Here is a 15,119-nt window from a genome sequence, read left to right as displayed (position 1 = left end):
GACTAAAGCTACTTCCTTGTTAAGACTGTGGTCTCTCTCAATGCAGGGAATAAAATTCCCAGTTCTGGTCGAATTTTACGCTATACAGAGGTGGAAATTCTGGGTCTTATTTTTGCTGTGTGTCACACTGTGAACAACTGGGCTGTATTTTGGTTTTCATTTTGACCCTAGGCCAATATCTGATTCCATTCAATCAGTAGGATTTATTTGACATAACAGGAATGATCTGTTAACTATTAAAGCAAGGTCATTGAATGATACCTCACACATCAAATTTCTAGTCATAGATGCAACAGGAATGTTACAAGCATACCGTCTGAACACATTTTTGCCCGACCATATCTTCCACCTTCTATACTTGTATAGAAGTTCTACTTCCTTTTGTTGTTGTTGCTGATACTATCATTAGATGATGAAATAATCGTGGGGAGGTAAACACATGATTAATGTAATTGCATAGATTTGAGATGAAAGATGTACTCAGGGAAAAGCTGGAAAATTTCAGTTTTGGAGTCTCATGTTGGAAAAACAGAATCATTTGTGTGATCAGTTATAGAGGAAGGAAGGGTGGGATTTGCTTGTCTAAATTTAAAGTCTGTGATGTAGACCTCAACATCTGAGCTAGCTGCGATGACACCCTTCACAGTTAAAACAGAAAAATGAGGTACTGGAAAGATCAGTTTTGTCTGGCAGCAGACATCTAAAACCAGGCAAATGAGCAGATGAATTTGGCCTCAGAAGTGCCTCTTTTTCTCTAGAGATCATAAAAGCAATCTGGATCACCCCTTTGGATGTGAACACCTACAGCAGTGTAGACACATTAAAATAGCTAGGATGAACCTTACTGTCAAAAAGAGTAAACCAAAAAGAGTCCATTAATGACCTTAATGTTCATAAAAGAAATGATCCACAGAAGTTTTGCTCTGATATTTCAGTAGATCTGTTAGTCGGCAATCACTTCTTCTTTTAAAAGGTCCAAATCAAGGTGCAGTGTTTTTAATAGTATGGTGAGACACAACAGAATGGTCACTGCTCATTCTTAAGCCAAGGACTTAGAGTAAGAGATATGAAGTAAGTATTAAATGATCCTTACTCTGCTATCTGCTGTCAGCTTTTCAGAGTCAGAAGTTTAAGGCATTCCTCAGATGAAAGTCATATAGGGATCATCATGTTAAATGATCAACAATTAAATTTTCCTGTATGCTGCCAGATTAAAAGCATCTTTTAATGACCTGTTTCTGATTTCTCTCATCTAAAATGGTGTTGTATTTTAAGGCCTAAAAATAGCAGATTTATTACATTTACCTTTTGAACAGAGGCAAAGAAATGTTACCTAATAATTCAGTGATACATGCACACTTGTCTGCAGTTCTGTGATTATTTTTATCCTTTAATGTAAACTGAAGGAGTAAGGAGCTTGCTTATGAAATTAATACGGAAAGGCTAGATTGAAAAATACAGCTACAACCTTGTCTATGGCTGCATGCCTAGATGGCCTCAAACCGAGTTGTATACAGTTCAAGCTGTATGTTATACTGGTATCAAAAGCTAGGGTTTGAGCTGTAACATAGCTCTTGCAGTGGCCCTAAACTGGCCTTAGTTAGGATTTTGTAAATATGTCATGCCCAAAGATAATGCGTAGCTCTCTCTTTAGTATGAATGTGATAGGTAAACCAACGTGAAGGCTGGCTCTTGATGCTCTTACCTGCTCCAGCCGTGTTACTTTGCTGATTCTTGGAGTCATTTTAGAGGGCTAATGGAAGGATTCAGTTTTAGTTTCTCAGATATCCAGTATAGCTAATTTTTTGGTATGCTTTGTCATTTGATAGCTTAGTCATTTAGCATTCATTATTTGCTTTTCAATGTTACCATCTTTGGCTTGAGTAAGTTCACTCAATCTTTTTGATGAAAATCACAGTAAATGAAAAATCTCTTTCTTCAGTGAAATAAGCCCCAAAATACTTCACAAAATATATGGGGAAAGTACTCAGCATGAAAAATCTCATGGCTTTCTGAATGTAAAACTCAAAAATAGAAATGAGTTGCTTAGTGTGTATACTTCAAGAGCAATGAGGGAAACTTTACTGCTTTCCTTGTTGGCAGGTGGTGTTACTCGAATGACGGTCTCTCTGGTGGTGATTATGTTTGAGCTAACTGGAGGTCTGGAGTACATTGTACCGCTTATGGCTGCAGCTGTCACAAGCAAGTGGGTGGCAGATGCCTTTGGTAAAGAAGGGATCTATGAAGCTCACATTCACCTGAACGGCTACCCATTTCTGGATGTGAAGGATGAATTCACCCACCGAACCCTGGCAACTGATGTCATGAGACCACGGCGTGGTGAAGCTCCTCTCTCTGTTCTGACGCAGGACAGTATGACGGTGGAGGATGTTGAGACACTAATCAAAGAGACTGACTACAATGGCTTTCCAGTAGTGGTTTCAAAAGACTCGGAGAGACTTATTGGATTTGCACAGAGACGAGAGCTGATTCTTGCAATAAGTGAGTAGAGTATTACTGTACTTAAGTTTCATTTTTGAAAGGAATTTTGGTAGGGTAGGATGTTACCGGTGTTATTCACTTTGAAGACTGGGTAAATAAGAACCAAACTGAATTTCTTCACCAGGTCTGGCTTTTACTAGTTGCTAGGACTTATAGCTGGAAGGTTTTCTATTGCAGCATGCCACCTGGTAGACTTCTGTGGGCTTGACATTTGTGGGCTTAGTTTTGCTGTCACTACAATACAATTCTGATTCTGCTACAGACAATAGAGATAAACTTGACTCATATGGCCAGGATTTTTATCACAACCAGATCAAAAGCCACTGCAGTACTGAGCTTCCTGCAGTCTCCGTGGGTTGCCAACAGCACCTGGGGCAGTCGTGAACTTTTGTCACCCTGTGACAAAGTGCAAGTCCCTGTCCTTTCTGTTGCTCTATCAATTTTTCTCACATGCAGGTATTTTGTGCTAGGGGTGGAAAACTTTTCAGTAGAGGATGTTGTTGGTAAAGATGACTGAATTTTGTCAAGCATCCAGTGGATAGCTGGCTGATTGCCTGAGAGCCTGATCCAGGTCATTAAAAGTTTTGACCCATCAGGTCCTTTCCTGACTGGCCTGATTGCGAGGTGGGGATTGAAGAGACAGGCATATTGGGTGAAAGCGGTGTTCCCACCTTCCCTGTTCCCAGGGTATCTGGAGCTGCAGAGGTCTGCAAGCCTGCCAAATCACCCCCATGGTCCACTCCCAATTCTGGCAGTCCTGTGGAGCTGAAGGCCAGTGGGGCAGGCAAGCAGGCTGCTGGCTGGGTGTGATTGCCTTGCACTTTGCAGGGGAGTGGAATATCTGGCATATCCTCATCTCCTTGACGTGGAATTATTCTCTGCATGGGCCATTTTCACCCCTCTGCTTCTGGTACCTTTAAAAAGTTGTTGTCTCAGATGGAGACTCCCATATTCTTCAGAACAGAAAATCCATAAATGGAAAAAATCAGGGCTATTTTAGAGAATAATTTTCTGCTTGCTTCTTAAAAAGCTGTAACAAAATTTGAAATCACAGTGCTCTTTAAAGCATGTGGTTTTCTGATGCATATTTACATTCATGTCCTAGACATAAAAATACTCAGTCTAAGTGATTAGACCTAAAATTTATATTCATTTATTTAAGGGCACTCAGCTGTCACTTGATTCCCCTTTCCTCATCCTATAGCAGAAAGTCACTAATGCTGCATCAATATTACATGCAGAAGAAGAAAAGAAATGACAAAGTCCAGTTTTCTCTCCTTAAATTGTAGTAAGGAATTATCTTCAGTAAGAAATTATTTTCTCATTTTTTCCTTTCTGTGGTGTGAGTTGTTATTTCAGTTACAGAGAAAATAATGTATGAACTCAATTCATTTTGCATTTAGCTTTGTCACTAATTTCTCAAAACATAGGAAAGCAGAACAGGCCTTAGTGCCAGTTCTATAGCTCTTCTAATTGTACTGTTGTAATTAAGGATTTTACAACTACAGTTGTAATTCCAAGTGTGGGTATCTAACTTTTTCATTAAAAGCCCACTATCACTGGTTGTTCCTCCCTCCCTCCCTCCCTCCCTCCTCCAAAAACGAGTAAAGAAAAGAGTCTCCATGAATCCTCTGTATACCAGTCTAAGAGGATATTAAAGACACTTAGATGGAATTCCAAGGCTGCTAGCTGCAATACCCCTTTCAAACAACTTGATTTTCTCAGAGAGCTAATCTTCTTTTGGTGGTAACAAAAGATACTTTGTATGGCCAAGCTAGGAAAGCATCTGAAGCTTCACCAAATGTGTAAATGCCAAGAGCTGATACCATTTGTAAAACAAATAGTTTGTATTTCATCCTGCTTTTGCTAATGATTTTCAAATGTCTTCTGTATTCCCCTGTGAGAAGTGAAAAATATGAATTTAGGTGTATTTGGCCTACTCCGTGCCTGTCTTTCACATTGTCCGTGCTATGTTGTGGCTGTAACACTTGCCGCCATCCTAACTTTATAGCCTTTTGTGTCTCCTTTGCAGGGAGGTATGTCAGTGGGAAAACTGCATGGAGTGAAGACGCAGAGCCTTCACTTTAAAAGCAGAAAGATCAGATGCTGTCTGAAGCGAGTCAGAGAAGTTTGAGGAACTGAGACTTTTTATTCAAGTTATAAATGGCAACATGGCTGAATGGGCTTGCTAGGTGTGTGAAAAAGTCCAGCTATGCACTGATAACAAAGATATCAGTTATAAACAAAGTCATTGAACATATCAGATCACAGTGTTTTCCTGTTCAAAACCATTTAATATTCACAGTTTCCAGAGGAGAAGGTATGGTTTCCTGATCAGCTCTAATCAAGAGCATCTTTCATAGGATCTGAGGCAAAACTGAGTTTTAAAATTAAGAAGTTCTCTGCATAGATAAGTTTTCCTAAAATCCTCAGCTGTCAGGAAACTCTGGTGACCCTTTTTCTCTTGGGTTGAGTATGACAGCTCCTGATGTCATTCTGTACTGACGCTGATAAACAGTTAATCTGTTCAGTAAGGTTTGTGTCTTTGCGATTTAAAATCTGGATTTGGTTTCACTTTTCCAAAAGACACGTTATATGTTTCCAGTACAGGGCACGGGAAAACTCTGGGTTTGTACCATGCTAGCAGCTTTTTCATAGCTAATCCTTTTTCACTGAAGGCAAAAGTTCCTTTGCATTAATTACAGAAGTCATCACTGCTCATCATTACCACACACTAGCTAATGTGTTGCTAACCTTCAACTCAGTTTGCTTCGTAGTTATGTTCATGGAGTAAAGGTCACTAAGTCTCCTTGAAGTACAAAATTACTTACCAAGAGGTAAACACCACATGTGGTGAAGCATCTTTTATTCTCCTGTTCGAGTTCTTATCTCCTGCTCAGTTCGACAGCATCCAGAGATACTGGAGTTATGCCTGGCAACAGTATAAGCCCCGGCTATGCAGAGCTGTAGCCAAGCAATGAGGTCTTCGGAAAAGCAGTCAGGCTCAAACGAGTATCTCTTCTGTCACTGCGTCGTGCCCTGCAGAATGCCTCCGCAGTCTGAACTAGCTTCGGTGCCTCTATGACAACACATTGCACTATGTAGAGATTTGCTTTCAACCAAGAAGCTTCAGCTTCTTTCTCTGGCCCAACAAATTGTGCGTCAGCAGTGTGGTGGTCCAGGAAACACTCTGGGGAATAAATACTACGATTCCCTCACATGCAGCTCTCCACCTCATGATTTACCCCTACATAATATCTTTCTTACTAAGTAGAGCACTAAGCCCGCTCTAGAAATGCATCCAGACCTATAAAGTGAATGGCAATGCCACTTCCAACTGCTCAGAAGCACCTTCAGGAGGATTGCGTCCTTCCACTTGTCCTTGCTGAGCAGGTAGGGAGGTCAGGTGGGAAGAGATGACCTCTGGGAATAGGTGTCTACATTTTAGATGGTACCTACTTTACAGTCTTATGGAGGGGAGTATTTGACCTTGTAAAGCTCTTCTTAAATTTGGCCAGCTTCAGAGGCATCGTACAAAAGGCAGAGTCTTGGACACGAGCCACGTGGCCTGTATAATGTACTTTTCCTAATGTGGAGTTGAGAGAGCAGTATAGTTGATACAGGCTGTGAACTGTGAACTCCTGAATATGACAGGCCATTTTTCATGAGCCTTCGGCATAGATTACTCTGTAGACCCAGGCATCAGCATCCATTTGCTTTGCTCTTTCTGTTAAGTTATATCTGTTTTTCTTACCCACTGACTGCAAAAATGATCTGTTCTTCTGTTTTACCTTTACTCTAACTCCCCCATCCAGTGAAGCTGCATACAAAGTCCACCATTTTTCTAATGCCATGGAGTTTGCTCAGTAGTACTACATCATTCAAATTTCTCCAGAGAGATGTTTGACTTTGAAGAGTGAAGTCATGGCTTTGGCTAATCACTGTTGTTCAGGGTCATTGCTGCCTTGGGAGCCACGATGCGGTAACTGAAATGCTTGGGCCTGTTGCTTTGGGTGGAAATACCACTTCAGGAAGGAAATACCTAGCTGTCAAGGGTTTCTAACAAAGGGTGGGAGTTGCCTTCAGATTGATGAATGTTGCCTCTTAGCACAGATCATATATCAAAGAGCTATACAGGCATATTCACACTTGAAGTTAGATGTATGAATCAAAACAAGATGAGACCAAGTTAGCATCATTCTTATAAATTGCAATAGGGCTTGTAATAGGAGGGGTGAGAAGGTTGAAAATCATATACTGTACTGATGTTAGGTTAGAGTCAGCGTTGCTCCAGTTCCAGAAATATTGCAAGAAAATGATCATTAAAGGGGAAAAAGAGTGCAGCTAGAACATGTTGGAAACCATTACTGTCTACACATTACAAGTCACAGGAGCAGGCTTCTGCACTTTGATTGATGTCAATGCGCTCCAAGAACATATACATATGCTTTGAGTATGTCTGATTTGCTGTACCTCTCAAGAACAGAAGCAAAATGTATTAATCAAAGATAATAATACTAAGCATTTCTAAGAATTAAAAAAGAAAAAGAAAAGAAAAAAAAAAAAAAAAGATGAGTTAAACCGTCACAGCCAAACACATGATGTACTTCTGGGGAGAGAGAAGTTTTCTATCATTTTGAAATCTGTGTCATAATTGTCCAAAACCTGTACTGTTAAGTAGAAATGAGGTAAACACTAAAAATAAACTACTTCTATGCTAAGAATTCTTCTTGAAGCATTCTTTAAAGTAAAAGGCTTGCACTGATCATGTAAACCCCAGATGCAGTGTGAAGTTGACTTCATAGTTTGATCAAAGTATGAATAATAGCTTTTGAACTTTTGAAAGTAGTCAAAAATGTACTGTTGAGAAAATTGTATCAAGCTCATTTACTGCTATATATTGTTCTTCCCTTCACTATTTTCCTTTAAGTGGGATGCTAATTTTTTCTGCCCTTTTAAGATCTAGATATTCAAACTCTATTTAAGGAATTAAATGCAAAACCACAAACCCCACCCTGCATGCCAGAGAGGTGTGTTGGTCTAGAACAACACCCACGCTGCCCTTGGATCCCTGCGACATGAATTTGTCTTTCCCTACTTTTGTGTTCATAAATCCGTTCACCATGCCCAGATTTCCCCAACTCCACTGAGAAGTCTGGGAACAAACATGCTGCTCCAAGCCAGCTGGGACTGTTGACTGGGACACAGCTGTTGACTCCACTTCTTCAGGCATATAATAGAAGTTTCTGTTGTGATTCTCACAATGGAGGAAATTACATATGATTATTTGAATTGAACAGAAGTTGGATCAGTGAAGTCTGTGAAGGCAGTGAGCTGCTTATTTATTCAGAAAAGCTTTATCCCAACCAAGCAAAAGCATATGTTTGTAAAAGTATCACTTACATTTACTTCAAGGGAACAATGTCTCAAGGAAATTCAAGTTTGCTCAGTAACCCCAACTTCTGGGACCTCAGTACACTAAGAATAAAGAGCAACTACTACCTTTGCTTTCCAAAGGAGGATTTTTTGTTTGTTTTCTTTTATTATTAAGCCTAACTCGCTGTCTACCTTGATCTTTCTGTTGTACAGAGAATGCAAGACAGCGCCAGGATGGGGTGGTGAGCAATTCCATCGTGTATTTCACTGAAGACCCCCCAGAACTGCCACCCAACAGTCCCCATCCACTGAAGCTGCGGCGTATTCTCAACCTGAGCCCCTTCACTGTCACTGACCACACGCCAATGGAGACTGTGGTAGATATTTTCCGGAAACTCGGACTCCGGCAGTGTCTTGTCACTCGCAGTGGGTGAGTAGATGCTAAGTCAAGCATGCTTAGAGAATCTGAATTTTTTTTCAGCATTAACAAAACCACCGTTTTTCCTGTTTAAAGCCAAATATAGACAGTAACTAATTAATCAGCACCTCTGAGACAGTCAAGTGAATATTTTGATTTTGTCTGTTTTGTGAACGGAAGAATTGGGGAAGCTTGCCTAGTGTCCCTCCAGGGCAGCAGCAGAAGTCAGACTCAGAACCAAAAGGGCACTTGCTAGTTGTCATGTTTTCATTCTGTTCTCTCAAATCTTTAGTGTATTGGCATTTAGATAAGGTGAAGAAAAATACAAACCAAACTGTTCTGACTCCCACTTTTGTTGAGTTTCCAACAGAGGCAGATCTGGCAAGTAGTATTGTTTCCAAAGAACGTGCCTGTTTCTAGACTTCCAGCTGGATTAGATGCTTCTGAAGACTGTGATAAAGCTGTCAGTGGAGGAAAATTAATCTGTTCAGCCTTCTTTAATGGAAAAGTGTATAAACCAAAAGTCCACAAAAACCAGCTGAAGAAGTGTGGGCAAACATGAAATTAGGAAAGTAAAAAGCTGCCCTATGTGCACTAGAAATAATATCCCATAATTCCAATGGGATTTGAGCTATTCTGGGATCATTGCTCATCCCAGGATTTAGTGGTAAGAAGAAACTTTACAACAGGATAGCAAAACTAGAGCCACCATTTTCAAATGTGGAAGACTAAAGTTTAGTCTTCTGCAAAAAGACTTTTTGTTATTAAAAAATATTGTGTATCAGCTGTTACTATCTATGCAGTGTCCTCAGCATTAACAAAAGAAAAGCCATTACTGGGACACAGATTTAGGTCCTGATTTAAGGTGCCTGGATTTGGAAATGTTTATCTTGAATTCTAGCACTTACATGAAATTAGAGGAGGAAAACCTGTAACAATACCATAATTTCAAAATTCAGTGCCTTGTGGTCTTCAAGGACTGGAAATAAAAGCCCTTGAATAATGACAGTCTGGAAATTTTTGATTCTTGGGGCCAGACATCCCATAAGCCTCATCAATCTTAACAGGTATAATTCATTTAGGTTCACATAAATGAGAAATTATCTCTCAAGTTTGAAGGAATTATGCTGTTGGACAGTAAGAGTTTCAGAAAGTCTGTGCTTTAGCTTAGTTTGTGTATTACTAAACCCCACACCATAGCTCAGGGCATCGGTGCTTTGAGTTTGTGCTGTTGGTCCTCTGCAGCCTGAGCCTAAGGAAACTCATTACTTTGTTGTACGAAGTTTCAGTAGTTGTAGCTCCTCACTTAAGTCATGTTCCCAACAAAAAGAGGTAACAATCCAAAGTATTTCACTTAATGAGTGTGGCTGGGGTAATAACAAAACATGAAGTGCGAATGCTTTTTGTAAAAGATAGCCATTTGGGAATGGATGAGATGGACAGTGCTATGTGGAAGCACTCACAAAATGTCCCTACAGCTGAACAGGGAAAAAGCCCGGATGATATATGAGATGATTGTTGACCTTTCCTTTCCTTTTCTCCTCTAGGAGGCTGCTGGGTATCATAACTAAAAAGGATGTATTAAGACATATGGCTCAAATGGCAAACCAGGACCCTGAATCTATCATGTTTAACTAGACTGGTAAAGGAAGAAGAAAGTAACCCCAGAGGAGTCCCTTCTAGATTAACACAAAGGCTATGTTCGGTGTTTCATTTTGTTTAAAGAGAAAACGTAATGTGCATGAGGAATGGCCCACTATGCCTCTGACGGAGGGAGTGGATGCAGGATGGCACTTACTTAATGAGGAAGGCAGTTTGGAAGCTCTGAGCAGCTGCGGGCATCAAGCTGCGTTTGCTTAACGAGATTCCCAACAGCTCAGTTGGAGGGTTGGTGGGTGTAAGTGATTTGGTGCTTAGAGACAAAGAGCCAGGAGCGCCAGTGGGATGCAACAATGTTCACAGTAACTCATGAGGCAGGTGTAAAGACTAGCAGACACTTTTTATGTATAAGTTGTTAGGAGACATAAAGATTTGTGTTCCAAACTAGAGAGCGTGTATGAGTAATGTCAGTTGCTTTTGTTACTCAAATCATGGCTATTTATTCGCTACTGAATTATACCATTTTCATGAAGGAAAAAAATTGTCATATTTTAAAATGAAAGTTTTTGTCACCTTCATTTATTTTTGTAAAAGTTAAGTGAATGAAGACTGCAGTTAAAGGAGCAAGAACACACTTCATCTCACTTTAAAACGTAGTGTCTCCTGCTCCCTGCTTTAGTCCTTTACATTTTATACAGTTTAGCATTTCTGTCAATCAAGTTCCCTTTATTACTGTTGAAATGTGACTTATTTGTAAGGATTTATTGTTTTTATGCAATTTTGCATTCAGGTACTTTAATATTTAGTATTATGTAGTTTGCTGTAGCAACAGGAAAAAACATAGAAGCCTGTGGAGGAGTTTTCAAAAGCACGTGAGGGAGACTGTATCCATTACTCATCAATGTTAGTGACAAGAGATTGAATCCCTCAGCTCTCTGGCCTTGTGCACATCATATTTTTTCACAAACTAATGAAGCTCTGCATTGATTCCTGATTCTCCATTTAGTTCCTTTTCATCATTGTTATTTCTTAGCATTTGTGTGCACCTGCTGAGGGATTGCTGAAGTTGAATTAACAGTCACAGACATTTATTCTGCAGCAGATCTACTCTTTATGCATCTGCCAGTTCTTAGGACTATGGAATCACTGCCCACAGCACTGTGGCTGGACAAGATCAAAGGACTGAGAATGCAAATGACGATAGCAAAGCTTTAATTATTGATCTGTTTGCACCAAGAACACAAGATTTAACAGTCCCCAGTAGGGACCTCCAAGTTACTCAGGTAAAAATGCTAAATTTTCCAAAACCCTTGTTCTGGTACTGTGTGAGATGCACAGGGTCAGCACTGTCTGTGTTAATATACTAGCACTTTAGCCAATACTGCTATTAGTAACAGAAGACCAAATTCTACTGTCAGTAACATATAATCCACACTGCCCAGTGTTTGCTTTATAATTATAAGCTTAAAGACTGGAGAGAGGTTGCATCCTAACTTAGATACTCTGAATCCCCTTCAGACCCTCTGAGAGCCTAGTCTCTTCATTTAGGGAAGACCTCTGGTATTTTTGTTCAAATTCATACAGATACCAGTCGCTTGAGTCCATTGTGTCCAGATGGTCTTCATGGGCAGAGATGAGTAGAGTCCTTTCATGCCAGAAGACGCTGTTGCTTAGTCCAGACAAAAGCCAGACTGTTGACCCAGCCTGTAGGCAATATGCATGATTATTGTTTCGCTGAACTGAGACAACTAGCCAGGTCCACCCCAAATTAGATGCCTGAAGTTACATTCACAAATTCCTTCTCTTATCTCCAGTGACCCTGCTTCCTTCTGGCATGTGTCCCACTGCATTCACACAAAGTATGGCCCAAATTGTTTAGGTAAAAGAAAGGGAAGTAAAGGGATAATTTTAATTTGCAAAGTATTTCATATAACAATAGTGTTTGCAATGGGCTGACATAAATACATGTAGCTCTGGCCAAAGCCCATAAATTTTTCAGTGTGTATACTTTTTGTTAACTGAACATCTGCAGTACAATGTATTATTAAAGGAATATTGTTAAAACTATGTGGACTATAGAACAGAGCAACCCTTTCCTTTTGAAAATAGGAAATAAAACATAATGTTGTTGTTTCTTACATTATTCTGTGAAGCTGTCATCAGCCAAACTCCTAAAACACCAACGAAGCCAACAACCAAGCTTGTAAACATTGGATTCCCTCATTTGAAAAGAGATGCCATCACAAAATAAAATCAGTCCATTCCCACAACTAAATCCAAGCAAGGCTTAGTTCAAATGTCAGTCTCTACCCAAAACTACTGGAATCTAAAGGATTTTGGCTAACATAAATAGGCTGACTTTTGAGAGCAATCTTGTTCTGAAATTAAAACTGAAGGACTGTGTTCTTTTCACTTTTATAGCTCTTAATGTTAATACACACATGTTTGATGAACACTTCCTCCATCTTTCTTTATGTTCACATAGGAAACAAGAGTGCATACAGGTCCCCACTTGGACACTTCTAAATACATCTTCGGCTCACAGGCAAGAGCAATAAGTTGGGAAATGAGTTCATCTGTTATTTGAAATCAAACTCGAGGCTTCATATATGTCAGGGAAATGAAGTCTAAAGCCTTCTCTGTTAGTGAAGAAAATTTAAGTCCATGTCACATCATAATGTAGTCCATGGCAGAGCTAACTCTGAGAAGCATTTGTAGTACTGAGGGCAATGTTTGCTAGCAGGAACCAGGATGGTATATCAACATGGGAAAACGTGGTCATTTCCTGAGAAAGGCATGGAGTCACCTAACCGAGGTTAAATTGGCCATGAATACAAACTCACTTGGGTATTGATTTGGGTTATCAGCTTAAACTCAGTTTGTGGCTATGCACAGGCATAAACTTGTGTAGCTAATTCATATTAACACGCAGAGGCATGAGCCACTAAAACCAACAGTCAGCCCTGTGCTATCTTGTTGCCTTGTCTTATTAGCCTGTGTATGAGGAGCCCTCAGGGCTTGAAAACAGGATCCATAAAACCCGCATGGTGGTTTGTAAGAAACAACAACAGAAGGAATTGAGATTTATGCACTCATTGCTGGTGCAGTTTGACCCTGGGACTACCACCCAAGTAGATGGTAGTTAAATAGGTGTACAGCTTTTTTCTGTCAAACATGTTCCTCTTTAGAAGAAACAGTTTAAATATCTAAGCCATCAAGGAAAAAAGCTTTGGATTTGTAAACGTGTACGGCTGCTCCTTGTTCCAGTGTTTGCTCAATATATGATAAACCGCCTTAGAACAGGGACTGATACCTAGCTCTCCAGAAATGGCATAGTCATAGCTAACTTCAGCTGCTTGGCATTGTCAAGGCTGAGATGATGCTAGAGTGACAAGGAGGGCTTTGAAACAGGGACAGACTTTGCAGATTAGAAAAATTCCTCCATGCTATAGTCTTCATTGCTTTTAGCATGAGCATCCGACTGGGGAACACTCTTACTATAAATTAATAACATGCTTTTCTCAAAAAATACAGTTATGATGTAATGATTTAATGTATTTCCCCATAACAAGTCCATTATCAGTCACTGTTTCCCATCTGTATTCCCAAATATGTCTCAGAAGTTATTCCAAGAGGCACAGATCTCAGCCTTAAGTATTTATTTAAATTTGTAGAGCTCAAAATAGTCACGTAGCCTGATCAATCTGAAAGTTACATAAATACTTCAGTATATAGTGCTCACTTTATGCAGCCTCAGTTCAATCCTTGTGTTGAAGCAGTTGGACTTTGAAGATGTCAAAGTAAACAAGAGAATAAAAACTTTTGAATGATGCAAGTTCAGTATTGTACCTTTGTTTTGCATGAATTGTGTTCAGTTACATTCAGCTTCTCATGTGTACTTGAAGCAATCTGTACCAGAAAGTTTATTGTTCAAGTACAGAACGTGGATGACGTTAGCCAGACGCTTTGGCTGTCAAAGTGATACTAATCATTAATTCTTATGCTTTGATGAAGCAGAAAAAGAAAGTTTTAGAATTACAGGAGACCCACTGATTCCGTGTTGGAATGATACTACAATTATGAATATAGTTTTGCTTGGTTTTGTTGTTGGTTTTTTTTATTATTTTTTTTTTATTGTGTAAAATGGTATATATGTTGCACCTTATAAAAAACAATGTTTGGACTCTATTTTTTAAATAAAACTGACTACAGTACTGAAAACATTTCTTGAACATCTTACTAATTGGAGAAGTATTTATCTTAATGTCTCTGTATGATTTTGATTTTTCTTTTCCCACCTATAGGGATAACTCAAGCCTGATGAATGATTTAGTTTATCTAACTCAGTTATGCGTTAGCTAATATTAAGTATGGTGTTAGTAAAGTTCATGCAGTGGACTTCAAAGGATCAGGCTTGACAGTTGGCTCTTTTATTTTCAGAGCGAAATGTTTTTTATTTCAGCATCATAAATCCTTTATTAAAGAAATCTAAAAAGAAAAGAAAAAAAGATTTCTCCTACCAGCTTGTTCTGTTTACAATAACCATGAAACTTATTTAAAGCTAGGTGTTGCAAAGCCCTTATGATTTTAGTCTTTGTACATATTACTCAGAGCTAAGCTCAAAGACTGAAAATGGCAGGTTCAATCATGCCCATTTAATTGGATGAAACATCCCTTAAATCTCTGTCAGAGGCTAACTTTTAGGTAGTAGCAAAGAATATGGGCTTCACCCTGATTTTGTACTTGCTTGGCTAGTATGTTAGGCACTATGGCTTTTTGCAGATGGGACATTGATTAATGTTTTATCCAAAAGAAGCATTACAGATTTCAAGACATGCTTCACAGAACAAGTTTGATGAAACTGATAGACCAGCAACATCCTAGTTTAAGTTAAATTACTTATTTCAGAAGCTGATGCTGGAGTCCCAGGGCCTCTGGCTTCTTCTCTGGATGGCTGTGGCCCTAGCACGTTCCAGCGCATCTAATCTACAAAAAAGCCAGGAGGCATCAGGCATGCAGCAAGTTAAGTAGTAATAGTTCCTGTAGCTTCTATTTGGACATGGGGGACTGAGCCCTCGACCTACCTGTCATTGCTTGTGATGGCACAGCTGGGAAAAGCTGAGAGGGATTCAGCGCTGCCCTGGTACAGCTGTGCACTGTGGATCCTGCCTAGGTCCTCATGCTGGCTAAACCAAGCAGCCTATTGCCATCCATGAGCATTTTT

The 15,119-nt window shown here is 39.6% G+C and overlaps 1 protein-coding gene across 6 annotated transcripts in view; it reads left to right on the top strand.

The window, feature by feature from the left end:
• The window catches only part of CLCN4 (chloride voltage-gated channel 4), a 45,203-nt gene extending 31,087 nt beyond the window's left edge, over positions 1-14,116 (top strand). For all 6 annotated transcript variants that reach the window (XM_040582766.1, XM_040582764.1, XM_040582768.1 and 3 more), the window contains 3 exons: positions 2,104-2,502; positions 8,092-8,308; positions 9,844-14,116. In XM_040582766.1, coding sequence (XP_040438700.1) covers positions 2,104-2,502; positions 8,092-8,308; positions 9,844-9,934 — 707 coding nt within the window. In that variant the 3' untranslated portion in view covers positions 9,935-14,116. The remainder of the gene's footprint in view (positions 1-2,103; positions 2,503-8,091; positions 8,309-9,843) is intronic.
• The last annotated feature ends 1,003 nt before the right edge of the window (positions 14,117-15,119 follow it).

Source organism: Falco naumanni, chromosome 2 (assembly GCF_017639655.2).
Source record: "Falco naumanni isolate bFalNau1 chromosome 2, bFalNau1.pat, whole genome shotgun sequence".
Classification (NCBI taxonomy): Eukaryota; Metazoa; Chordata; class Aves; order Falconiformes; family Falconidae; genus Falco; species Falco naumanni.
The sequence above is the reverse complement of the archived record's forward strand: the minus strand, read 5'-3'. Positions and strand labels throughout refer to the sequence as shown.